Source organism: Anomaloglossus baeobatrachus, chromosome 1, assembly GCF_048569485.1.
Source record: "Anomaloglossus baeobatrachus isolate aAnoBae1 chromosome 1, aAnoBae1.hap1, whole genome shotgun sequence".
Classification (NCBI taxonomy): domain Eukaryota; kingdom Metazoa; phylum Chordata; class Amphibia; order Anura; family Aromobatidae; genus Anomaloglossus; species Anomaloglossus baeobatrachus.
The window spans coordinates 753996954-754022841 of record NC_134353.1 but is presented as its reverse complement, the minus strand read 5'-3'; the positions used below and the strand labels follow the sequence as shown (position 1 = coordinate 754022841).

The 25888-nt window shown below is 44.2% G+C and overlaps 1 protein-coding gene across 2 annotated transcripts in view; it reads right to left on the bottom strand.

Annotated features, from left to right (window-relative positions):
• Positions 1-25888, bottom strand: part of PTPN11 (protein tyrosine phosphatase non-receptor type 11) — a 142928-nt gene that overhangs the window by 76053 nt on the left and 40987 nt on the right. For both annotated transcript variants that reach the window (XM_075323959.1, XM_075323969.1), the window contains exons 2-4: positions 18627-18749; positions 14224-14418; positions 12862-13054 (exon numbers count right to left, since the gene is read on the bottom strand). In XM_075323959.1, coding sequence (XP_075180074.1) covers positions 12862-13054; positions 14224-14418; positions 18627-18749 — 511 coding nt within the window. The remainder of the gene's footprint in view (positions 1-12861; positions 13055-14223; positions 14419-18626; positions 18750-25888) is intronic.

The window sequence follows — 25888 nt, the reverse complement described above, 5'->3', positions numbered from 1 at the left end:
ACGTTATTGGGAGCCCCCCAAGCCTAAAAATATTAGCAAGCAGCAGCCCAGAATTGCCGCATCCATTAGATGCGACAGTCCTGGGACTTTTCCCTGCTCATGCCGATTGCCCTGATGTGGTGGCAATCGGGGTAATAAGGAGTTAATGGCAGCAGCCCATAGCTGCCACTAAGTCCTAGCTTAGTGATGGCAGGCGTCTATGAGACACCCCCCTCACCACTAAGCTGTAAGTGAAAGAGAATAAACACAAACACCCCAAAAATCCTTTATTTGAAATAAAAGACAAAAAACAGCCTCTTTCACCACTTTATTAACCCCTAAAACAGGTCCGATGTAATCCACACGATGTCACACGACGCATCCAGCTCTGCTACATCTGACAATCACAGAGAGCAGCCATAGTACACGACCGCTCTCTGTGAGGGTAAGGCTGCAAGTGAAGTGAGCCGCCGGGATCCACGGTGACTCCACCTGTCACCGCACATCACCTGACTGAAGTCACCGCGGATCTCGCGGTCACTTCAGCTACGGCCGGATTTGCGGTAACAGCTGGAGGACTCCCGCTGTATACTCATGTCTCTTCACTCCACGCAGCATCGCTCGCTTACTGTCCGTCTTGCCAGCTGACCTGTGTGGAGCCGTGTGTACAGCGATGACGTCATCGCTGTGCTCACCGCTTTACAAAGATCAGCTGGCCGGCAGATAAGAGGACTCCGCGATGCTGCAGGGGAACGGTGAGTATACCGTACTTATTCACTGCCCCCCGCGCTGATGATGGTGCACAGGGGGGCAGTGAATACAGCCGCACATGATCACTGCAGGCTGTAGTTGCCTTGGGTGATCACGCGGGCCGACTCTTTAGTATGCGTGCACCCCTCGCCCATCATCCCGCCCACCTGTCAGCGCCGGCTTCAGGGCTGAGAGATGATGGGCGGGATGATGGGCGTGCATATCAAATGAGCGGGCCCACGTGGTCAGGGTATCGCTCCTACAGCCTGATCCTGCCTCTGATGACCTGCTCCACCACCACTGCACCCGCCTTCATCCGCTCCACCACCACCGCACCGCAGCCATCGGACTATAAGACGCACCCCCCACTTTCCCCCAAAATTTGGGGAGAATAAAGTGCGTCATATAGTCCGAAAAATACAGTAGTTCCATATGTTTGAATGGGAAAGTTCTCAAAAACAAGCATAAATCAAGTGAAAAGAACAGTCATAAAACTCCTGACAAACCTGCTGCATATAAATTAATCCCTACTACTTCCAATTCAATGACTCCATTTTTTTTAAAAAAAAAAGTTCAATGTTGATTCTACAGGACTGATAAGAGCAGCTTGTCAGGACCCGAATGTGGGAGAATGAGTGAGGTGAGAAGCTAACTGCTGCATAGACATCAATGGGCTGGAGAAAGTTGATTGGGATGTCAGAAGCTAACTCCTATCCTAGGACGTAACTACTGTGCACTCTAAGAAAGGCTCTGCTAGCTGTACTATTGGCAGAGCTCGCTGAAAACCAGCTAGGGACTCTGGCTGTGTCAGACACCAGATTGGCTACTCCTAGATTGAAGGGGTTTTAAGCCAGTTCTGTAAATTTACAAGGGCACAGAGTTATAGCCCAGGACTAAAAGCCATAAAATTAGGATTTAAAAAAAAAAAAAAAAAAAAATTATTAATCATAAATGGTACAGATAAGGACTGATACATACAGTTATGGACGAAAGTGTTGGCACTCTTGAAATTGTTCTCCTAGAAAGTTATTGCAAATACACATTTTGTTATACACCTTTATTTCCTTTGTGTGTATCGGAACAATAGAAAGGAAAAAAAAAATATACAAAATGGACATAAAATTCTACAAGACAAACTTGTTGGCACCCGCCAGTTAAGGCTATGTTCACATTTCCATTGCTTAGGATCAGTCACAATCCGCCACTCTGATAAACAATGTAATCCTTTTGGCGGATTCCGTTGTGTCCCATAGACTTATGAGTGGCGGATTGCAACTGATGCCCTTGCGTTGCATCTGCCGCCCGACTGACCGTTAGGCGGCAGGAACACAGCATATAACGTTTTGTGAGCAGCGCAATCCTTTTATTTTCACTGCGCAAGCTCAGATCTTGTGTTTTATCATTCAAATCTCTCTCTCTCTCTCTCTGTCTCTCTCTCTCTCAGCGATCAGCTGATCAGCTGGCTTCTGTGAGCGATCAGCTGATCGGCCGGCTTCTAAGAGCGATCAGCTGATTGGCCAGCTTCTGTGAGCGATCAGCTGATCGCTCTCAAAAGCCGGCTGCCGGGAGATCAGCTGATCGCTCTCAAAAGCCGGCCGCTGGCTTTTGACAGCGATCAGCTGACCTCCGGGCGGCCGGCTTTTGAAAGCGATCAGCTGATCGCTCTCTGTCTCTCGTTTTTATACTGAAAGCATCTCACCAACGGAATCTGCTTTCTCATGACAATTCTTGTCACCCGTTGTACAACGCATCAGTCACAAGCGTCAAGCAACGCAGGTGACTGATGCAAAAAAACGGAAATGTGAACATAGCCTAATATTTAGTTGCACACCCTTTGGAATAAAAAACTTTAATCAATCGCTTCCTATAATCATCAACAAGCTTCTTACGCCTTCCGACTGGAATTTTGGACTCTTCTTTTGCAAACTGCTCAAGGTCTCATATTTGATGGGTGCCTTCTCCCAACATTAATTTTCATTCTCTCTTCACAGTTATTCAATGGCATTTAGAGTCGGACTCATTGCTGCCATGTCAAAACTCTTGAGCACTTTGTTTCCATCCATTTCTAGGGGCTTCTTGAAGTAAGTTTGGGGTCATTGTCCTGCTTTTCCTTTTATTCTTATTTTTTATCTTGTTTTGTATTCTGTTTATTTTCCATTCTCTTTCATCTCAATTATCTTTTCCTTTTCTCTACCCCTGCTTTGCCTTTTATTTAGCCTATGTGTGAAAAATATTCACTTTGTAAAAGGATCATACATGCCATTTTCATAAAATCCTGTTCTGATCTATGACATGATTTTTGTGTTATATATTAGATATATTGAGTTCTATATTTACCAGTTAACTGATGAAGGTGAATGTTGATGAGAGAAATGTCTTTAAATTGGATTTGCTGCTTTTCATACTAAAGTAGTTCATGTCACTACGTTGGAGTGCATGGCTACATTGATAATTGTCCTGCTGGAAGACCCATGAAGTAGGACGCAAACTCAGCTTTCTGACATTGGGCACTACATAGCGACCCAAAATTCATAGGTAATTTCAGGTTTCGTGATGCCTTGCATAGTCAAGCCATCTAGTGCCAGAGGCAGCAAAACAAGCCCAAAACATCTTTGAACTTCCACCATCTTTGACTGTAGTAAGGTGTTCTTTTCTTTAAAAGGCCTCAATCCGTTTTCAGTAAACAAAATGATTTGCTTTACCAGAAAGCTCTATCCTGGTCTCATTTGTCCACAAGACTCTTTCTCAGAAGTATTTTGGCTTACTCACATACATTGTGGCAAACTGTAGTCTAGCTTTTTTATGTCTCTGTGTCAGTAGTGGGGTCTCCCTGGGTGTCCTGTCATACCACTTCAGTTCATTTTATTCAAATGTCGACAGATATTTCACGCTGCCACAGATGCCCCCTTTGCCTGCAGGATAGCTTGAATTTCTTTTGAACTTGATTAGGGCCTCTATTCCCCCATCCAGATTATCCTGTGTTACAACCTTTCATTAATTTTTCTTTGCCAACCATGTCCAAGGAGATTAGCTACAGTGCCATTGGTTGTAAACATCTTGATTATGTTGCTCACTGTAGACAAAGGAACATCAAAATCACTGGAGATAAACTTGTAACCTTGAGATTGTTGAAATTTTTCAACAATTTTGGTTCTCAAGTCCTTAGACGGGACTCTTCTCCATACTTAGTGTGGCAGACACAGACACACAATGAAAAGATTGAGTCAACTTCTCCATTTATATCTGGTTTCAGGTGTGATTTTCATATTGCCCACACCTGTGACTTGCCACAGGTGAGTTTGAATGAGCATCATATGCCTGACAACAAGGTTGTTTACCCACAATTTTGGAAAGATTCCAAGAATTTTATCTGGCCCATTTTGAGGGTTTTGTTTGAAATTATGTTCAATTTGCATTTTTTTCCCCTCTGTTTTTGTGGTGTTCAAATTTGCACAAAGGAAAAACCGTGTATAACAAAACAAGTATAACTGCAGTAATATTCTGGGAAAAATACTTAGTTTTTGGGAACAATTTCAAGGGTGCCAACACTTTTAGCCAGGACTGTATTTAAGCACTTCTGCATCTGACAGTAAAGTAAGCACATAGTCTTTTATTTGACATAAGTCATTACAGATTAAAAACAAAATGCACCTTTAGTTTTATAATTTCTGTCCTGTTCTTAAGTGTAATCAAGAATTCTAATTATGGTGCTTGGTGATTCCTTGGTTCGGCCAAGAGGCTCAGAACACCGGTGATTTTGCACATCCTCACTCTCACAGGGTGTTATGGGATCACTAGGAACAGGGGATCCTAAACTGGCCCTCAGGCTAGAGACACCCTCGCTGACCCGGATCCTGAAAGTGACAATGTATAGGCCACCTTCCTTACCCTAGCTCCTTAACAACCCTGGCTTAGTGCCCCACCTCTTTCACCCAGGAGAGGGCCAGGACAGGAGTGCTTAATCCCACACAAATAAAAAGACTGGGAAAAACCAAAACTCAAACTCACAGCAAATCACTTACAGGAGGTATAGACATTACGTGATCAGGAGGAAATGAAAGGAAGGGAGGAAATAATCAGACAAGAGCATTTCCACAACACACCAAACAGTCCACAGAAGTTCACCAACAACAGGATATGAACGCACAAAGACCAGGATCGCATAAGCTATCAACGGCAATGCTCATCTTCAGTCCAGAACGCTTTGTAAACACCATAACATGTTAGGCTAAATTCAAACAACAGAAATAGTGTCCATATTTTACACTCAGTGTTACGGTCTCAATACCAGGCCAAACCACGGAGTTCCTGGCCTGACTTAACAGTGTCGATTTGTGCTGTTGAATACATCAGGAGAGCACAGATTGGTTGTGAATTGGAACCCCTATGTGGTCTTGAGAATCAAGTGGGCAGCAGACCCCTCATTTGAACGTGGCATAACCAAGTTGGTGACACGGACCTATAATAGTCAGTGTTTGGGTTCTAAGTATCCAGATTCTCTCTCATATAATCCAACAAGAGAAGAAATCTCCTACTCCTTATGCAGCTAATAAAATACAAAACATATCAATTGCGAGCAGCATGTGCACAAATTGAAGACATTTCACTAACGGCACATCCTATTGTGTCAATTCATCTATGGGGGATGGGATCCTTACTCGGGATCGCATTCTCTAGGGCTCGCCGGTCCAACTCTGGAGCCTGACAGACAGAACTAGGACATCGGAAAAATTCTAGATATAGAAAAATGTCTGCTGACATCGTGATTACTAGCATACCTCTAGGACAAGATCTGCAAATTAATGTTTACTGGAAATGCCTCGGCATTTTCCATATGATTAAATCACTTTTTTTCAGCTTCTTATTAAATCGTAATGAACCCTAGTGTTGTGAGCAAAGATTCTTATATCAGCAAGATGAAAGCCGCTCGGCTGATAGTAGATTCACACAATAGCAGAATAAAGTGCACATATGGCAAATGGAAAAAGAAAAGGCGTAATGCACCAAGTTATAACAAAGTCAGCTTATGGCCACAACCAAATTTTCATTACAAGTAGTTAGAAAGGGAAATGTGATAGGAGCTTCAAATTAAAATAAGGCTTCCTTCCTATACATCAACAGCTTAGAAGGGAATCTGTCAGCAGCTTTATAATACTTCATCTGAGAGCAGCATGTTGTAGGCAAAGAGATTCTGAAACTAACCATGTTTAACTTAGATTACTGTGTGCAGCTGTTCTGACATTACCAAAGAATTGAGTGTAGCAGAGCTGGGAGCTATCCCTGCCCATACCAGCCTCTCAACAGAGATTGTGCATTGACTGTGAGGTGTCAATCACAGTAGAGAGAGTGCCAAACAACATGGCACATTACTTTCTAGTCCTTTAATGCTAATCACAAGGTAATAACCTTTTAGCTTATGTAATCAATAGCTCATACACAGATAAGCAAAATATTTTTTTCTTTTTTTAACCATTGCAGCATGCTGTCCTCAGCTTACATTGCAAAAACCTGCTAACAGATTCCCTTAACGGCTCTGTTCACATCATTCTTTGCTGCACTGGGTAAAACTCTGCTTGCAGAAAGATGCATATACTTTATTCTTACTATAGGGCTGTAGCATTTATACCTAGCAGACTGCACTTTCCTATACCTGGCCCCACGTACAGTTGAAACCTGAAGTTTACATACACTATCTATAAAGACACATGCATATTTTTCTCACTATCTGACATTAAATCAAAATACATCTTTCCCATTTTAGGTCAATCAGGATTATCAAAATTATTTATATTGCCAAAAGCCAGAATAATGAGAGAGAGAGAAAATGTCTTAATGTGAAAAAGACTGAAAAGACAAAAGGCGCTAATAGGGTACTAACGTTACAAACCTTTGTAGGTAAAATATCAGATGTGCTCACCTGATACAGCTGTGAAAATAGTCCCAACTGCTATTGAAAGTGTGTAGGTTACGGCTGCAGCAGACACCACGAGGAGCGAGTGTCAAAAGATCAAATAGAAGTGGACTCCTGCGCTGTCGTAAGAAGATGGCAGCCATAATGGTTAAACGTGATTTTATTATGCGTTTCAGAGATTCAGAGATCACATCTCCTTCCTCAGGTACATGTGTGATTTATCTGAGGAAGGAGATGTGATCTCTGAAATGCGTAGTAAAATCACGTTTAACCATTACTGCTGACTATCTTCTTACGACAGCGTAGGAGTCCACTTCTATTTGAATTTTTGATGCTCAGAAAATGTTTTAAGGCATATTTATTACTTTCTGCAAAGTCAAAAGTGTATGTAAATGCCTCATGCATATTCACCCCCTTCCATGCCCACCCCTCTGTGCGAGGTCAGTGATTGGGTGCAGACTGTCAGTATTCATTTGCTAGAGAAACTGGGAGCCGGATCATTTCAGTGAATAGTGGGAGAAGGCAACCCTAGTCTCTGAATGATTTTTACTCCCAGTGAGAACCAATGTGTACAGATGCTGTGTTTGGAAATTCTCTCTTTATTAGAGATGAGCGAACCTGAGGTTCAATTTTCGAACCGAACACCAACTTAAAAAAAAAAAAAAAAAAAGAAAAATCAAGGTTCGGGGTGTGAATGCTTTATGTGCGAACTTCACTCTCGCACGTAATGCTGTGCTCAGGTACGCTTGGTGTGGGAGCCACTTGCAGTGCTTGAACGGCTCATACTGGGGGTAACATCAGCACGATTAGATGTAGCGTGCAAACCAAAAAAATAGTTTGAAAAAGTCCGCCCACCCTCCCCCGGGAAGTGAGCAGCTTATGGCTGGCTGTTTGTAGACGGAGACTCACACTCCAATCACTTACTTGCTCTGGGGTTCGGGTCAAGCTTGAGCCAGTGGAAGCTCGGCTCCTTGGCTGCCGGCGAACCGAACCTCCACGGAACCACTAATCTCTACTCTTTATGGCTGGCTGTATGCAGGCGAAGAGCCAGACTGCTCAATAATGGACTTCCATAGTACTCGTTACTCGAGTGTCAGAGCATACAACCTGCTCAATTCGAGTAATGAGCACCCAAGCACTTTTGTGCTCGCTCATCATTACTAATAACCACATCAAAAGGTAAGTGCAGCTTTGATATGGTCAAATAAGCTGTACACAGACAAGTCACCATACTAATGCCGGCGTCACACGGTACGATCTATCGTGCAATCGCACGAGCGATCGTACCCGCCCCCGTCGTTTGTGCGTCACGGGCAATTAGTTGCCCGTGCCGCACAAAGTCGTTAACCCCCTGTCACACGCACTTACCTCCCGCACGACTTCGCTGTGGGCGGCGAACATCCTCTTCCTGAAGGGGGTGGGACGTTCGGAGTCACAGCGACATCACACAGCGGCCGACCAATAGAAGCGGAGGGGAGGAGATAAGCGGGACATAAACATCCCGCCCACCTTCTTCCTTCCGCATTGCCGGCGGGACGCAGGTAAGCTGTGTTCATCGTTCCCGAGGTGTTACACGGAGCGATGTGTGCTGCCCCGGGAACGATGAACAACCGGCACACAGAAAAAGAAACGACTTTTTGAAAATGAGCGACGTGTCAACGAGCAACGTTAAGGTATTTTTGCTTGTTCACCGTCGCTCGTAGCTGTCACACGCTACGATATATCAAACGAAGCCGGATGTGCGTCACTTACGACGTGACCCCGCCGACATATCGCCCGATATATCGTACCGTATGACGCCGGCATTAGGGTAGGGCCATGTTCACATACTGAAGATTCCACTGCAAAAATCTTATGCAGATTTCACTGTTTGCATTGTGCGAGATATAAATGAAAGTTTATGAGAAATGCACAAGAGCTCAGGATATTCTGTGACTTTGAAATTTCACAGAATGTAATGTTTGTTAAGAGATTTCAACACTGATCCAAATATACCTCACACTAATAACACTTCTGTGATGATGGGCTAGCTGGTATTAGGATGTACGAGTTCCACCTGAAATATTTTTTTATATATTTTTGTGTATTTGTATAAGGGGGAAGTATGGGAGGATATTTCATAATGCACGTCATAGAAATTGCAACCACTAGATTACATTATTTTTCTATTCAAAGACAGGACAAAGGTGGCTAATATGCAAAAAATAACAAGTATTTATTAAATGGTGAACACATCATTACAAGAAAATATCGTGGAGAAGATAGAAAGGCATGACATCAAGCTGGCACAGTAGATTATACAACAATTAATGCAAAAGACTGCACAGGTAGCTGAAAGGATAAAATGCAATACAGTAACAGCATAAATACATGATCAATCCAAAAACATACCCAGTGCAGCCTATTTGACAAGGAGTAAAAAGATAAAGTGCCAGTAGTGCAGAGGACAGAGGTCTGGATACCCCCCTAGGAAGGGTAACGCGCGTTTCGCGTGTAAAGGGTAGCACGCTTCGGGTAGCACGGTCTGACGAAGCGTGCTACCCTTTACACGCGAAACGCGCGTTACCCTTCCTAGGGGGGTATCCAGACCTCTGTCCTCTGCACTACTGGCACTTTATCTTTTTACTCCTTGTCAAATAGGCTGCACTGGGTATGTTTTTGGATTGATCATGTATTTATGCTGTTACTGTATTGCATTTTATCCTTTCAGCTACCTGTGCAGTCTTTTGCATTAATTGTTGTATAATCTACTGTGCCAGCTTGATGTCATGCCTTTCTATCTTCTCCACGATATTTTCTTGTAATGATATGTTCACCATTTAATAAATACTTGTTATTTTTTGCATATTAGCCACCTTTGTCCTCCTGTCTTTGAATGCTGCCTGTGGTTTGCATCCTTTTCCACGGTTCATTCTTATTGTTATTCCCGTGGTTTCCTCCATTTGAGATTATGTTTCGTGCCTAATGGATTGCTATTGTATTTTATTATTTTTCTATTGTACAATTACAGGAAACACAAAGCCGTTACAATGGATCAGTACAGACCAAGGAGGCACAACATACTGTCACCTGTGGGCCACCTTGTCATATTATGCCACTCCTAAGAGCCACAATAATATATAGACCTAATCTGATCAAGAACATGTAAGGCATGTAGACAGTATATGTAATATATGATAGGTGCGAGTCCTAGCGTGCAACACCAACTATTAGGAGAACAGGGATCTGCTTCGTTTACCACTTCATTGGAATACTTTTAACCCCATGAACTGGTGAATTCGCTTTAATGTGCTTTTTTTCCCCTCCTTTTTTATTTTTTTTTCTTCTTCTTACAACAGTCATAACTTGGCAAACTTGATTTTTTTTTTATTTTTTTTATTTATTTTATTTTACATTATTCAAATTTTACTAGTTAAAACTTTTTGAACTTTGGAAACCTAAGGTTTTTTTATTTTTTTCTGTCACGTTTTGTGTAGATTTTATTGTAACCATTTTAAGGTACATACAGCTCTGACAAAAATTAAGAGACCACTGCAAAAGTTTCAGTTTTTCTGATTTCTCTCTTTATAGGTATACTAGCTGTACTACCCGTCTACGCCTGGGTTAATAACTGTTGTTACCAAAATAGAATGTATTAACAAAAATTTATTCTGTACACAAAAACCACAAAACAAAGATAGGAATGTAATTATTAAAAGGCAAAAACTAAGCTAATAGAAGCATTTCACAACATATATTTCAACACCACAGATATTCCACACAGATTTAACTAAATTGGCCAAATAATGTGCTCTGTCTGTCTCTTTCCCCGTCAGTCTCTCTGGATCGGTCTCTTTCCCCGTCAGTCTCTCTGGGTCTGTCTCTTTCCCCGTCAGTCTCTCTGGGTCTGTCTCTTTCCCCGTCAGTCTCTCTGGGTCTGTCTCTTTCCCCGTCAGTCTCTCTGGCTCTGTCTCTTTCCCCGTCAGTCTGTCTCTCTGGGTCGGTCTGTCTGTCTCTCTGGGTCGGTCTGTCTGTCTCTCTGGGTCGGTCTGTCTGTCTCTCTGGGTCGGTCTGTCTGTCTCTCTGGGTCGGTCTGTCTGTCTCTCTGGGTCGGTCTGTCTGTCTCTCTGGGTCGGTCTGTCTGTCTCTCTGGGTCGGTCTGTCTGTCTGTCTGTCTGTCTCTCTGGGTCGGTCTGTCTCTCTCAGTCTCCCCACCGACATCTTATTATCTCACATATAAGCTTCTTATACTATGAATGTGTTTTGTTCCTATAGAAACCAATTACAGCTCCTACTAATAACCTGTAGTTCCAGGCTCTATTTACTTTAATGGAAGCATGTTTTTTGGATAGTAACTGTAAAGTGCGAGGTTAAATTTTCCTGTCAAAACATAGTCTACGACGTTCCGTGGGTCACATGAGGTGTCTGTGCAAAATTTCCTGATTGTAAATGAGACTGTGCGGATACACTTTTCGATTCACTTTTTCCCCCATTATGTAGATAGGGGCAAAATTGATTGGTAAATTGGAACGCGCGGGGTTAAAATTTCGCCTCACAACATAGCCTATGACGCTCTCGGGGTGCAGACGTATGAGTGTGCAAAATTTTGTGGCTTTAGCTGCGACGGTGTAGATGCCAATCCCGGACACACACACACACACACACACACACACACACACACACACACACACAGTGTAAAATGTAAATTATTTTTTTATTGTATAAACTACTGACAACATGTCTCTGAATTTCCAAGCAATAAATTTTGTTTTTATTTTCTAAAAATGAGAACTGGTCAAAATAACAAAGAAATGCATTGCTTTCAGACCTCAAATAATGCCAAGAAAACAAGTTCATAATCATTTAGAAACAATACTAAAGATTTAACTCAGGAAAAGTTCAGAAATCAGCATTTTGTGGAATAGCCATGATTTTTATCACAGCTTTCATGCGTCTTGGCATGCTTTCCACCAGTCTTTTTGACAGCTTTTGGGTGACCTTATGCCACTCCTGGTGCAAAAATGTAAGCAGATATTCTTTGTTTGATGGCTTGAGACTATCCATCTTCCTTTTGATTACATTCCAGAGGTTTTCAATAGGGTTCAGGTCTGGAGATTGGGCTGGCCATGACAGGGTTTTGATGTTGTGGTCTTTCATCCACATATTGATTGACCTAGCTGTGTGGCATGGCACATTGTCCTGCTGGAAAATCCAGTCCTCAGAGTAGGGGAACATTGCCTAAGCAGAAGGAAGCAACTGCTTTTAAAAGATAACCTTGTATGCAGCTGGATTCATACTTCATTCGCAAAGTTTAATCTGCCCAGTTCCAGGCTTGCTGAAGCATCCCCAGATCATCACCGATCCACCACCAAATTTCACAGTGAGTGCAAGACACTGTGGCTTGTACGCCTCTCTAGGTCTCCATCTAACCATTAAATGACCAGATATTGGGGAAAGCTGAAAATTAGACTCATCAGAGAAGATTACCTGACTCTAGATATTGGGCAAAAATTGGGCAGATTAAATGGTCATTCAAGTGCCAGTCCTTTATATTGACCACACATTTATTTATACATATAAATGTGACCTCCTCTCAGACGTGTTTTTTCTAAGGTGAGAAGACTGAAATAGTGCAATGCTGGTAATATGACAATATATATGACTATATGACACTTGAGTAATTTTATATTCTGATAGATCAAACTTTTACAGACTTGGTGCTAGCAAATAGGTGTATTTTTATTTTTTTATTTCATTACTAATGTATTAGGAAAATTGGGGGTGATTAAAACGATTGTTTTTCTTACATTTTGTAAAAGTTGTGTTTTGTTTTGTTTTTTTTATTAAGTCCCCATAGGAAACCTTCGCTGGTTGTAAGGTATGCTACCTTTTGAACAGAGCGTTGCCCTGTAGCAACATCTTTTCTTGCCTGCACGCAGGGACCATTTACTGTAGAGATCGTTGGATGGGCGGTATGATTCCTTCAGATTGAACACAATTGTATTCACTGCACTTTGCAAATTTATCAGGGTCCTCTCTCCTCCTATACCAGTCTGTTTTGTACTGTTAATGATTGTTGTATGTACACCCTCTTTCACTTGTAAAGCGCCAATAAATGTCGCTATAATAATAAATAATAATAATAAAATCAGATACAAGCATAATCTCTCCTATAAAACAATGTTCTTCTTTTCTGCCCATATCAATACAATAAAAGTCAAAGGTTTCTGAAAGTAGATTACCTGGCACCTTATCATGACATGCGTCACTTTAGACTTGCCATCGTTGCTTTCTCCTTTGTCATCACCCGTGCGAACAGACAAGACGAAATCTCCAGGGTGACTCTGGCTCTCACGCACCAGAAAACTTCCATGTTTGCCCTTCTCAGTTAGCAACTTCTCAGCCTCCTTTCCTGAGAGATGACCGTGAAACCACCTAAATGGCAAACAGAAAACGGAATAATATTCTGCATGGATTTATCTACAAACGCAACAGGGATGTTATATGTATGGCTTCTAGGATAGATCAATGAGAAAATATAGAATTATGGATATACCAATATCTTACACTCTGTATCTCACATTGCGTCACATAGAAGACAAAAGACAGGCACCTAATGATGGACGAGAATACTCGCCACTTTTCGGTACTCGATCGAGCATCGTGGTTCTCGGATTTCATCTGTGAACCAATGACCAACACACAGGCTCGCTTCACTGTGTGATAGTATCCGGCACCCCATTGAGAGCCACTCGCAGTCTCTAAGGGTAAAGCAACATTTTTGGATGTAGTGTGTGAAAAAGAGAAAAAACCCCTGCCATCCTTCCCCCCGGAATTGCTCTATTTATGGCTGGCTGTACATGGGCAGTGAGACGAACTGCCCAATCATTGACTTCCATTACACTCGTTACTCGACTTGAGCCCTTTCAGAGTGTCTGAACTGTTTCGACTGGAGTAACGAGCACCCAAGCATTTTAATGGTCGCCCATCTCAAGAGGTAAGTAATGAAGGGGTCACCATACAGTCATTAACACTGAATAAAGCTCCTCAATGCTGTCCCAGGACTCTGATTATAAGAATTGGTGGAAGTTCCAGATGCTGAGCTCCCATCCATCACACATTAAAATCAGCCTGAATAACTGTCATACTGCATGACAACCTCTGTACAACCTGCGGACATATAGACCAAACAAGTAATGACTGCTGTAATCTAATCCTCTGACTGTATTCCATAATGCACAAGCCACAGGGGCCCATTCATCAAAACTGGGAGTATTTATACCAGTCTTGATAAAGAGCGTACAAGGAAAAAAAAATAAAAGATGAACCAAATAAATTAACGGTAACCTGTCAGACGAATCATGCTGCCAAAACCACAGCAGGTATGTTTTTTTTCTGGAACGCTTTGGTGTTAAAAATGTCAAAAATTATCAGTTGACCAACAAATGTGCAGCATTTCAAATACATTGACACCAGATTTCTGGTGCAAACTGATGAAGGCCCCTTAGTGCCCTTGCCATAAGCATTGGTCAGTAGAAACATGCACACTGGCATCTATTGGTATACATTATACTGATCTAATTCTGTCATCACAGTACACTCACCTCTCAGAAGTGGGATCAGCACAGTTTAAAGGATATTTCAGTTCGATAACGTCCCCATTTTTTTCCTTAAGTTGTCCGTGGTGTTCCATGTAATACTGAACCAACTCAGCAAGCGTAGCAAATTTTTCCCCTCCATACAAATCGTAGTAATCACCTGTGTTCTGGATCTTAATGTGTGTCACTGCCCCATTCCTCCTAAAGAGAGATACAAGCCTTCAATATAAGATATATCCACACTATAATCAATCAGCAAGATATATTATACGTGTACAGTGTGTCTGGCCACATACAGAAACATTAGAAATGTGATAATATAATTTATCAATAGCGAAACTAACAATAATATCTAATAAAAGCATATACAAAAGAAACAAACCAACTAAAAGCAGGGGATGTGCATCAATAGCATAATCCCATGAGGTACAGAAAAAAAAAAAAAAAAAAGGTTAATGAAGATAGCCCATTTTAAAATGGATCCATCTGATAACCACAGATCCAGCATCTCTAATGTGTCCAGAGGTCAGCGTTAAACCGGCGATATTAAAGGGTACTTATTCCGCTCCGCCATTTAAAACGGTGGAAATAAAAAAAAAAAAGTGAATATCGCCCCTCAGCGTTGCAAAATCTCAGAGATTTCAGCTACCAGGGGTGTCTGAGACCCTGGAGAACATGATTCCGGACGTTTTTACAGTCCCTGGTCACGTGATCATCGGTATACACCGTATAAAGAGGATCATGTTACAGTAAACGTCGACGCCGGTAAAAAATCATTCATCTCCCACCTGGCATGATCAAACATGTCAGATGTGAGATAAATCTCTACACCCCTGTTTCCTCCGGTCTCTTGGTGTCAAAATGCCCCCCCGACCTCCTCTTGATCTTCCAAGATGGCATCCACACTAGTGATGCGCAGGCTGTATTCATCCTCCTCTGATTTCTGTTGCATGTGACATGTCACATGCAACAGAAAACTCCTCCCCAGGTCCAGCCAGGTCACCCCCTATAAACCTCCCCAGTGTTCCCTGGTGTCCCAATAACCTGGTGCAGCGATAACCCCCCCTCCTCCTCCTCAAAAGATGGTAGCCGCATGTGCAGAGCAGCTGTTGGCCGCCTTCCTGCGTTCAGTGACGATGAGCTTCCTACAGCTCATACTGCCATGCTGTGGACCCAGAGAGAGAGTGGGTGGAGTATCACTGCACCCACACTCCGCATATGGAAAGTCTGCACTTCCAGAAAATGGGGGATACGTCCCCTGAGTGTGCCCCCCATATTCTGGAAGGTCCAGAATCGTCATGGAACCTCTAATTAGGATTTTTTTTTTCTTTTGAATAAATTGGTGAAAGAGAGAATGTGTTGGGGAGCATTTTTTCAAATAAGAAATTTTTTTTGTCTTTTTTTTTTTAATTACTGACAGTTAGCTATGTTGGGTATCTCATAGACACCGTGACATCACTAATTGCTGGGCTTGATGCCAGGTGATATTACTGCTGGTATCAACCCCTTATATTACCCCGTTTGCCACCACGCCAGGGCAAGAGGATGAGCTGGGGCGAATCGCAAGGGTTGGCACATCTAATGGATGCGCCACTTCTGGGGTGGCTGTGGCCTGCTATTTTTAGCCTGGGAAGGGTCAAATAACCATGGCTCTCCCCACCCTGAGAATACCAGACCACAGCTGCCAGCTTCACCTTGGCTGTTAATCTAATTTGGGGAGGACCCCACATTTGTTTTTTTATTTAAAATAAAATTTTAAAAAACACAACGGCCTGGGATGCCATAAATTTTGGATTACATGTCAAGGTGAAGCAGTCTGTGGTCTGCAGCGGTCTGCTTTACCCTAGCAGGCTATCAAACATGGGGGAACCCCACGTTGTTTTATATTTGGGACATTATATATGTGTTTAACATCCATCCATCCTAGCTTTTTAGGCTGCGGGCCCACGATTAGGGTTTTCTGCTTTTGGGACACAGAGTGTTTTTGCTGAGTTGTGCAATACAAGCGCAGTGGAAGGATTTTAGAAATCTCCTGCCCATTGTGCTTCTTTTCTCTGCAGGATAAACTGACCTGTGGCGCTGCTTCCTGAGCCTCAGCATGTCAATTTATGCTGTGGAGACGAGAGTGTTCTTCGTGGGGAGAATAGAGCTAAAGTCCGCAGCAGCCTGAACCTGAATCGTGGGCACGGGCAGCTGTGTTCTCCTGTGTACAACACTTGCATCTCCACAGGAGGGCTGGCACTGTATACTAGAAGTGGTGTCACATCATGGGCACATAGCCTAAAAGTGAGAAATTTGGTGCTACAGCAACATTTTTGAGAAGCACCTGTAGATTCAAAATGCTCACTATACCCCTGAATAAAATCCTTAAGGGGTCTAGTTTCCAAAATGGGGTCATTTGTGGGGGTTTCTGCTATATAGGTACCCTAAGGGCCCTGCAAATGCGACATGGTGTACCTATGTCAACTTTTCCAAAATTCAAATGGTGCGTCTTCAATTCCGAGCCCTACTGTTTGTCCAAACAGAGTGTTTTGGCCACATGTGGAGTATCACTGCGCTCATAAGGAATTGGATAACAAACTGCGGGGTACACTTTTTGTCATTCCCTCTAGAAAAAGTGAGAAATTTGGTGCTAAAGCAACATTTTTGTGAAACAAAATGAAAATTGTCAATATTACAGCCTAATGTTATCAAATTCTGTGAAGTACCAGTGGGTTCAAAATGCCCACTATAGCCCTAGATAAAATCCTTGAGGGGTCTAGTTTCCAAAATTGGGTCACTAGTGGGAGGTTTCAGATGTGTAGTTACCTTAGGGGCCTGGCAAATGCAACATGGCTCAGGCAAATCTATTTCAGTCAAATTTGTGTTCCAAAATTAAAATATTGCTCCTTCTGTCCTGAGCCCTCCAGTTTGGCCAAACACAGGTTTCTGACCACATGTGGGGTATCAGCGCGCTCAGAAGAAATTGTGTAACAAATTTTCAGTTCCACTTTGTTGTGTTATTTCTTCTTGAATAAATTGGGGCTAGAGCAACATTTTTAGGTAAAATGATCATTTTTATTTTTTTTCATTCCACATCTCTTTAGGTCATGTGAAGCCGCCTGAAGGGTTAATAAACTTCTTAGATGTGGTTGTCAGTAATTTGAGAAGTGCAGTTTTTAGAATGGTGTTACTTTTGGGTATTTTCTGTCATCTACACCTCTCAAAGTCACTTCAAATGTGATGTGGTTCCAAAAAAAAAAAAAAATGGTTTTGTAAATTTTGTTTGAAAAAAAAAAATTGGAAATTGCTGATGAAAATTGCTGATGAACTTTGAACCCTTCAAACTTCCTAACCCCCAAAAGATGTTGTGTCAAAAATTGCACTGATGTAAAGTAGACATGTGGGAAATGTGATTTATTAACTATTTTGTGTGACATAACTGTCTGGTTTAAAATGGCATAAAAATTAAAGTTTGAAAATTGAGAAATTTTCAAACTTTTCATCAAATTTCAGATTTTTTCACAAATTAAAGAAAATAATATCATCCTATATTTATAACTATCCTGAACTACAATATGTCATGAAAAAACTGTCAGAATCACCGGGATCTGTAGAGGAGTTCCAGAGTCATAACCTGTGAAAGTGACAGTGGTCAGAAATGCAAAAAAAGTATAAAATTGGCTTAAGGCTACTTTACACACTGCGATATCGGTCCAGATATTGCTAGTGTGGGTACCCGCCCCCATCTGTTGCGCGACACGGGCAAATCGCTGCCCGTGCCGCATAACAGCCGTCACACATACTTACCTGTCCGGCGACGTCGCTGTGACGGGCGAACCGCCTCCTTTCTAAGGGGGCGGTCCGTGCGGCGTCACAGGGACGTCACTGAAGCGTCACTGAACCGCCGCCCAATAGCAGCGGAGGGGCTGAGATGAGCGGGACGTAACATCCCGCCCACCTCCTTCCTTCCTCATAGCGGCCGGGAGGCAGGTAAGGAGAGCTTCCTCGTTCCTGCGGCGTCACACGCAGCGATGTGTGCTGCCGCAGGAACGAGGAACAACTTAGTTACTGCTGCAGTAACGATTTTTAAGAATGGACCCCCATGTCGCCGATTAGCGATTTTGCACGTTTTTGCAACGATGCAAAATCGCTTATCGGTGTCACACGCAACGGCATCGCTAATGCGGCCGGATGTGTGTCACAAAATCCGTGACCCCAACGACTCCGCATTAGCGATGTCGCAGCGTGTAAAGCCCGCTTTAGTTCTTAGGGGGTTAATTATGTGACTCAATCAAACCAAGAGCCTCCAATAACTATTCCAGTAATAACACCCATTTCATTCTTATTTCCAATCTAAATTTAGATACTGAAGTCGATTACAACTTCTTGTCACGTTGACAGATGGCAAACACATAAAGCCCCCTTACCTTACAGACAGTGTGAAATCTCCCGGGTTACTCTTACTGGGCCGAGCCAAAAAGCTGCCATCAACACCGCGGGTCAATAGAAGGTTTTCTGCCTCTACACCAGTGATATTGGGGTGGAACCATCTGTAACAGAAGGAGATTGAACAGCATTAATACCATTGGATTATCATGAAAGTGGTGCAAACTGTTAGGATGGTAAAAGAAAAAAAGTTAGGTCTTAAAGGGGTTATCCGCGGCTTCTTTGACATTTTTTTTTTTATTTCCCTATTGGGCTACATTGGGGCAGGTAAGTAGATAGAGACCACTTACCTGCCCTGCTGTCAGCCCCTCTCCCCCGGCTCAGAGCGGTCATGTGACTGCTCCTGCCGCGATTTTGCTGCTTCCGGTCATTTCATGTCAACATGGGCAGGGCCATGTTGACATGCAAATGTGGAACAGCATGTCACCTCCCTGCTGGGCTGTACAGTGTGATGAGCCCCGCCCCCTTCCCTGCACCCTCCCACACATTCCGCCGCACCTCTGTTACTCTCCAGTAACCTCCCCCTGCACTGCTGTGGGGTCTGTGACCTGGGGGCGGGGCCTGGCGGCAGCTTCCGTGGTTTCAGCTCCAGCACCGGGCCCCCTGCTCAGGATCACACATTCAAATGTACCGGCATCACAGATCACCGATGCCGGTACATTTGAAAGTGCTGATGAGAAGCACTCCGGCTGTCTGTGCTCTCTTCAGCACAGCGGTGACGTCACTACTGTGCTGAAGAGAGCACAGACAGCGCGCGAACGTGCAGGAGCGGCGGGGACCGAGGACAGGTGAGTATGTACTCCCTACATGTGTTCCCGATGGGGATGGGGATGGGGGGGTTGCAGAGCCATATGTGTGCGTGTGAGGTACAGAGCCATATGTGTGCGGTGCAGAGCCATGTGTGTGCGTGTACGGTGCAGAGCCATATGTGTGCGTGTGCGGTGCAGAGCCATATGTGTGCGGTGCAGAGCCATATGTGTGCGTGTGCGGTACAGAGCCATATGTGTGCGTGTGCGGTGCAGAGCCATATGTGTGCGTGTGCAGAGCCATATGTGTGCGTGTGCGGTGCAGAGCCATATGTGTGCGTGTGAGGTACAGAGCCATATGTGTGCGTGTGCGGTGCAGAGCCATATGTGTGCGGTGCAGAGCCATGTGTGCGTGTGCGGTGCAGAGCCATATGTGTGCGTGTGCAGTGCAGAGCCATATGTGTGCGTGTGCAGAGCCATATGTGTGCGTGTACGGTGCAGAGCCATATGTGTGCGTGTGCAGAGCCATATGTGTGCGTGTGCGGTGCAGAGCCATATGTGTGCGTGTGAGGTACAGAGCCATATGTGTGCGTGTGCAGAGCCATGTGTGTGCGTGTGCAGAGCCATATGTGTGCGTGTGCAGAGCCATATGTGTGCGTGTGCAGAGCCATATGTGTGCGTGTGCGGTACAGAGCCATATGTGTGCGTGTGCGGTACAGAGCCATATGTGTGCGGTGCAGAACATATGTGTACGGTGCAGAGCCCGATGTGGGGCTGTTATTTGCAATGCTGTAGTGATACCAGGTCAGGTGCTGGGGAAGAATACTGACAGGGAATGTGTGTGCAGGGGGCGGGCAGGAGGTGAGGCTGGACAGTGGGGTGGGTGGTGGCAGATCTGACTGAGGTTTTGCACAGGAAGTGGTCATGTTTGCTGGATCTGAATGTAAACAAGAAGCTGCAGAGAATAAAGGGATAATTCAAGAGGAACAAAAGTTAGAAAACAAAAAATAACAATGATGGGGTGATTAATATGACAATACAGCACAGATAAACTCAAAATTTTTTGTTAAGCTAATGTCGGACAACTCCTTTAAGATATATGAGACCGGCATCTCTACAACATTAATGAACCATCAAAAGAAGTAACGTGTGTTCATTCTTACTACAAGCCCATCGTTAGGAATTGAAGATCTTTCCATTGAGAGAATGTGAGGCTATAAAGTTGAAGTTGATTTTGTTTGTCCGAAACGAAAATTGCAAGACACTAGTTGTAAGTGTCACTCAGTAGCGCAGTTAGAGTAGTAGCTACCTCTCCAACCAATCGGCCATTTCCCCCTACAGATGCTCTTTCACCAGCAGGTGCACCTTAGTGCCTGGTTCTCTCTGCAGCCAAAGCAGTCACACTGGCCAGTCGTCTTTATTTTTTCTCTTCATTTTTTAGCCATTACTATCCTGGGCGAGTGTGAGGAACATCAACTATTTACCTTCCATTTATCTTTGACATTCATCACATGAGCCACTGTGTCACTAGTGGTATCAAATCGATCACTGTAAATAGATCTGCCCTAATATTCAGAGCATCGTTTATTCTGTAAGCGATTCAGATTTCCAGACCTGCACATTAGGGGTACTTCACACACAGCGAGATCGCTACTGAGATCGCTGCTGAGTCACGTTTTTTGTGACCTCATTAGCGATCTCGCTGCGTGTGACACTGAGCAGCGATCTGGCCCCTGCTGTGAGATCGCTGCTCATTACACACAGCCCTGGTTCGTTTTTTTATTGTTGCTCTCCCGCTGATAAGCGCACATCGCTGTGTGTGACAGCGAGAGAGCAACAATCCTGAATGTGAAGGGAGCAGGAGCCGGCGTCTGACAGCCTGCGGTAAGCTGTAACCAAGGTAAACATCGGGTAACCAAGGTGGTTACCCGATATTTACCTTCGTTACCAGCCTCCGCAGCTCTCACGCTGCCAGTGCCGGCTCCTGCTCCCTGCACACGCTAAGTTAAGCGGTGTGAGCTGGTAACTAAGGTAAACATCAGGTAACCATACCCGATGTTTACCTTAGTTACCAGTGTCCGCAGCTTCCAGACGCCGGCTCCGTGCAAGCGCAGCGTCGCTTGCACGTCGCTGCTGGCTGGGGGCTGGTCACTGGTCGCAGGTGAGATCTGCCTGTTTGACAGCTCACTAGCGACTATGTAGTGATGTAGCAGCGATCCCAAAGATGACCAAATACCTGAACAAGCACTTACTGTAGAAGTTGTGATAAGAGATTGATCTGTGAACTCTGACCTGCACCTGATGAAGGGAGAGCTTGGTGACGGTGTGCTGCTAAGGTCTCCCATTATATGGAGAGTGCCATTAGAAGGGAATCTGTCATGCTCAGTGTCTGATCTCTCTGCGGACTGTTATAGAGCAGGTGCCTAAGAATATTAATATATAGCTATAAGAGAAAAGATTCAGTATATATTGTATTTGCCGAACACAAATCCCTGCCCTTTATAGGTTTAAGAGTCCAGTGGGCAGACCTATTTAGTGAGTGACAGCTTTTATTTTTGACCAGCTGTCAATCACTGATTAGGACCACCCCCCCAACCGATGAGCCCAGAATAACCAGGAATTTCATTGAAAACAATAAAAGTTATAATAAATGTTTTCCACAAATCAAGTCAGAGATCAAAGGGCTTGGCAACTTTACTTATATTATTACAGATGAGATGGGGGATGGAATTTTGTGGCACTTACTAATATACAGCTCTTACAAAAATTAAGAGACAACTGCAAAATTTTCAGTTTTTCTGTATATTTTTGAGTAAAATGTAAATGTATTCTTTTATTCTATAAACTACTGACAACGTCTCCAAATTTCCAAGCAATTAAGTTTGTATTTATTTTCTGAAAATGAGAAATTGTCAAAATAACAAAAAAATGCATTGCTTTCAGACCTCAAATAATGCAAAGAAAGCAAGTTCATAATCATTTAGAAACACAGCTTTCATGCGTCTTGGCATGCTTTCCACCAGTCTTTCACACTGCTTTTGGGTGACCTTATGACACTCATGGCGCAAAAATGTAAGCAGTTGTTCTTTGTTTGATGGCTTGTGACTATCCATCTTCCTCTTGATTACGTTACAGAGGTTTTCAATGGGGTTCAGGTCTGGAGATTGGGCTGGCCAAGACAGGGTTTTGATGTGGTGGTCCTTCATCCACACATTGATTGACCTAGCTTTGTGGCATGGCGCATTGTCCTGCTGAAAAAAACAGTCCTCACAGTTGGGGGAACATTGCTTGATCAGAAGGAAGCAATTGTTTTTCCAGATAACCTTGTATGTTTGAGTCATACGTCCTTCGCAAAGTTTAATCTGCCCAATTCTAGCCTAGCTAGAGCATCCCCAGATTATCACCAAACCTCCACCAAATTTCACAGTGGGTGCAATACACTGTGGCTTGTCCGCCTCTCCAAGTCTCCGTTCAACCATTAGACAACCAGGTGTTGGACAAAGCTGAAAATTAGACTCATCAGAGAAGATTACCTTACTCCAGTCCTCTATGATCCAATCCTCATGGTCTTTGGCAAACTTCAGCCTGGCTCTCCTTTTGCTTCTCATTGATGAAAGACTTTTTTCTAGCTTTACATGACTGTTCTTGCCATGCACCTCACCCCAGCTGCCATTTGCTATTCCTTTTGTAGGTCATTTGATGTCATCCTGCGGTTGCTGAGTGACATTTGAATAAGATAAAAGTCATCCCGGTCAGTGGAGAGTCGCTTTCGGCCTCTGCCGGTCTGTAGCTTTGTTGTCCCCAAAGTCTTCTGCTGCTTGACCTTGTTGTAATGGAGGCAACATGACGCTCACTGTATCCTTCTGCTTATAAAGCCAGAATTAAGCCCTTCCATTCCTCACTCAAGACTTTTCTTTTCAACTTCTTTGGCATGGTTAAAGGGGTGGTTCACCCATTTTTTTTTTTTCCCCAATGATTCTCACTTACCATTGTCTGCATCTTCTGCATTGGCTTCTGTTTCCATTTCTGGCACTGAGCGGCGCTATCCTGCACCCTCAGTGCCAGTCACATGACCCCCTGGAGCTGTGGCCGCCGGCATCCTCTGACGTCCCGGCATTTCCGGGCTCTCAAACAAAACGGGTACGTCACAGGATGCCGGCGCCACTCACAGTGATTGACTGGGCTGTGGGCGGTGACTACCTGACGTCACAGCCCAGCATCGAGGGGAGGATCCGGAGGACGCCAGTGTGTGGAGCGGTGAAGGCAGAGCGTGCGCTTACCAGCATTCAGCTGTGGGAGGTACGGGCTCCAGTGTGGAGTACAGGGGGGGTTTCCTCCACTGAAATCCCCCCTGTCACGCAAGTATGTGATCATACTGTCCACCCGCCCGCTGTGCTCAGCTGTCAGGAGAGCGGGCGGTGTCGGCAGTGTGGTCATATACTCCCCCCAGCAGCACAGGTGACCGGACGCTGCATGGGACCAATCTGCTCCACTCTGTCACCTGCACAACAAGTCCCACAGTGGAGACAGTGACATGTAGCATCCGGTCACCTGCACAACAAGTCCCACAGTGGAGACAGTGACATGCTCTGCTCTGACACATAGTGTGCTGCATGTCACTGTCTCCATTCTGGGACTTGTTGTGCTGGTGACCGGATGCTACATGTCACTATCTGTCTCCACTCTGTGATTTCTACTGCATAGTACCAACTGTATACACTCTCACCTGCACAACAAGTACCAGAGTGGATACAGTGACATGCAGCACACTATGTGTCAGAGCAGAGCATGTCACCAACTTGCTCTGCTCTGTCACCTGCGATGCTGCATGTCACCAACTAAGGGTAAGTTCACACAGTTTTTCTGGTGCGTTTTTACTCAGAAAACTGCATGACTTTGCTTCCCGAGTAAAGTCTATGCCATTGTGCGCACTAGGCGTTTTTGCTGCGTTTTTTGCGGCGTTTTTTACCACATTTTTGTGCTGAAAACGCAGTGACATTGCTTCCCCAGCAATGTCTATGGGTTTTCAGAAGTGCTGTCCGCAGACAGCGTTTTTTTGTAGCTGCGTTTTTGTGTTGACCACAAAAATGCAGCATGTCAATTATTTCTGCGTTTTTCACTGCGTTTTTCACCCATTGAATTCAATGAGATGTTCAACAACGCAATGAAAAACGCATATAGCTGCGTTTCTATGACTAAAAACGCAGCTATAAACGCAAGGGGTGGGTACTACAGTGACGTGTACAGGAAGAGGATTCCTTCTGTTGGTAAACACAGAAGCATGAATCCTCCCGGTACCGTCACCGCTGCGTCCACAACCCGCCCGGTGCCATGTCAGCTCCGTGCGGCGCCATGTCTGGGCGGGAGGTGGAGGCAGCGGCGAAAACCAAAGTGAACAGTAGAAAAAAAAAATGTCATACTCACCTGTCTGCAGGGTCACGGTGCCATGTCCGCTCCCAGCCCCTGTCTCGGTACCGCCGCTGTGGCTGTGTGTAGTCTCCCCGGGGCACGTACGAAGCTTGCAGGACCTGGCGGTGGATCAGCTCATCGATTCTCGCGGTGTTGCCGGCTTTTTTGCGCCCGGCCGGCTATCAGCTGCTCCTGCCGTCAGGGGACTTCATCAGCTGATTACCGGCAGCTCCTGCAGCGATGGGACAGGATCATACTCCTGTCCAATCGATCGCTGCAGGAGCTGCCGGTAATCAGCACGTAAGTGAGTATGTATTTATATATTTTTTTTTTCGACTGATGCATCAGCTGATTGTATAAAAGCCGATTATACAATCAGCTGATGTGTGATGTGATTCACGTAGTTTAACCTGACACATCATCTGATCGCTTTGCCTTACAGCAAACCGATCAGATGATATTGGATCCGGATTGGACGGCGCGGGACCCTAACCCAGGATTACTGCGGAGGGGGGTTTATTTCAATAAAGATGGAGTCACTAATTGTGTTGTGTTTTATTTCTAATAAAAATATTTTTCTGTGTGTTGTGTTTTTTTTTTTTTTTTATCATTACTAGAAATTCATGGTGGCCATGTCTAATATTGGCGTGACACCATGAATTTCGGGCTTAGGGCTAGCTGATAATATACAGCTAGCCCTAACTCCATTATTACCCGGCTAGCCACCCGGCATCAGGGCAGCTGGAAGAGTTGGATACAGCGCCAGAAGATGGCGCTTCTATGAAAGCGCCATTTTCTGGGCTGGCTGCGGATTGCAATTCGCAGTGGGGGTGCCCAGAAAGCTTGGGCACCCTTCACTGTGGATTCCAATCCCCAGCTGCCTAGTTGTACCCGGCTGGACACCAAAATTTGCGAAGCTCACGTCATTTTTTTTTTAAATTATTTCATGAAATTCATGAAATAATTAAAAAAAAAAAAAGGGCTTCTCTATATTTTTGGTTCCCAGCCGGGTACAAATAGGCAGCTGGGGGTTGGGGGCAGCCCGTACCTGCCTGCTGTACCCGGCTAGCATACAAAAATATGGCGAA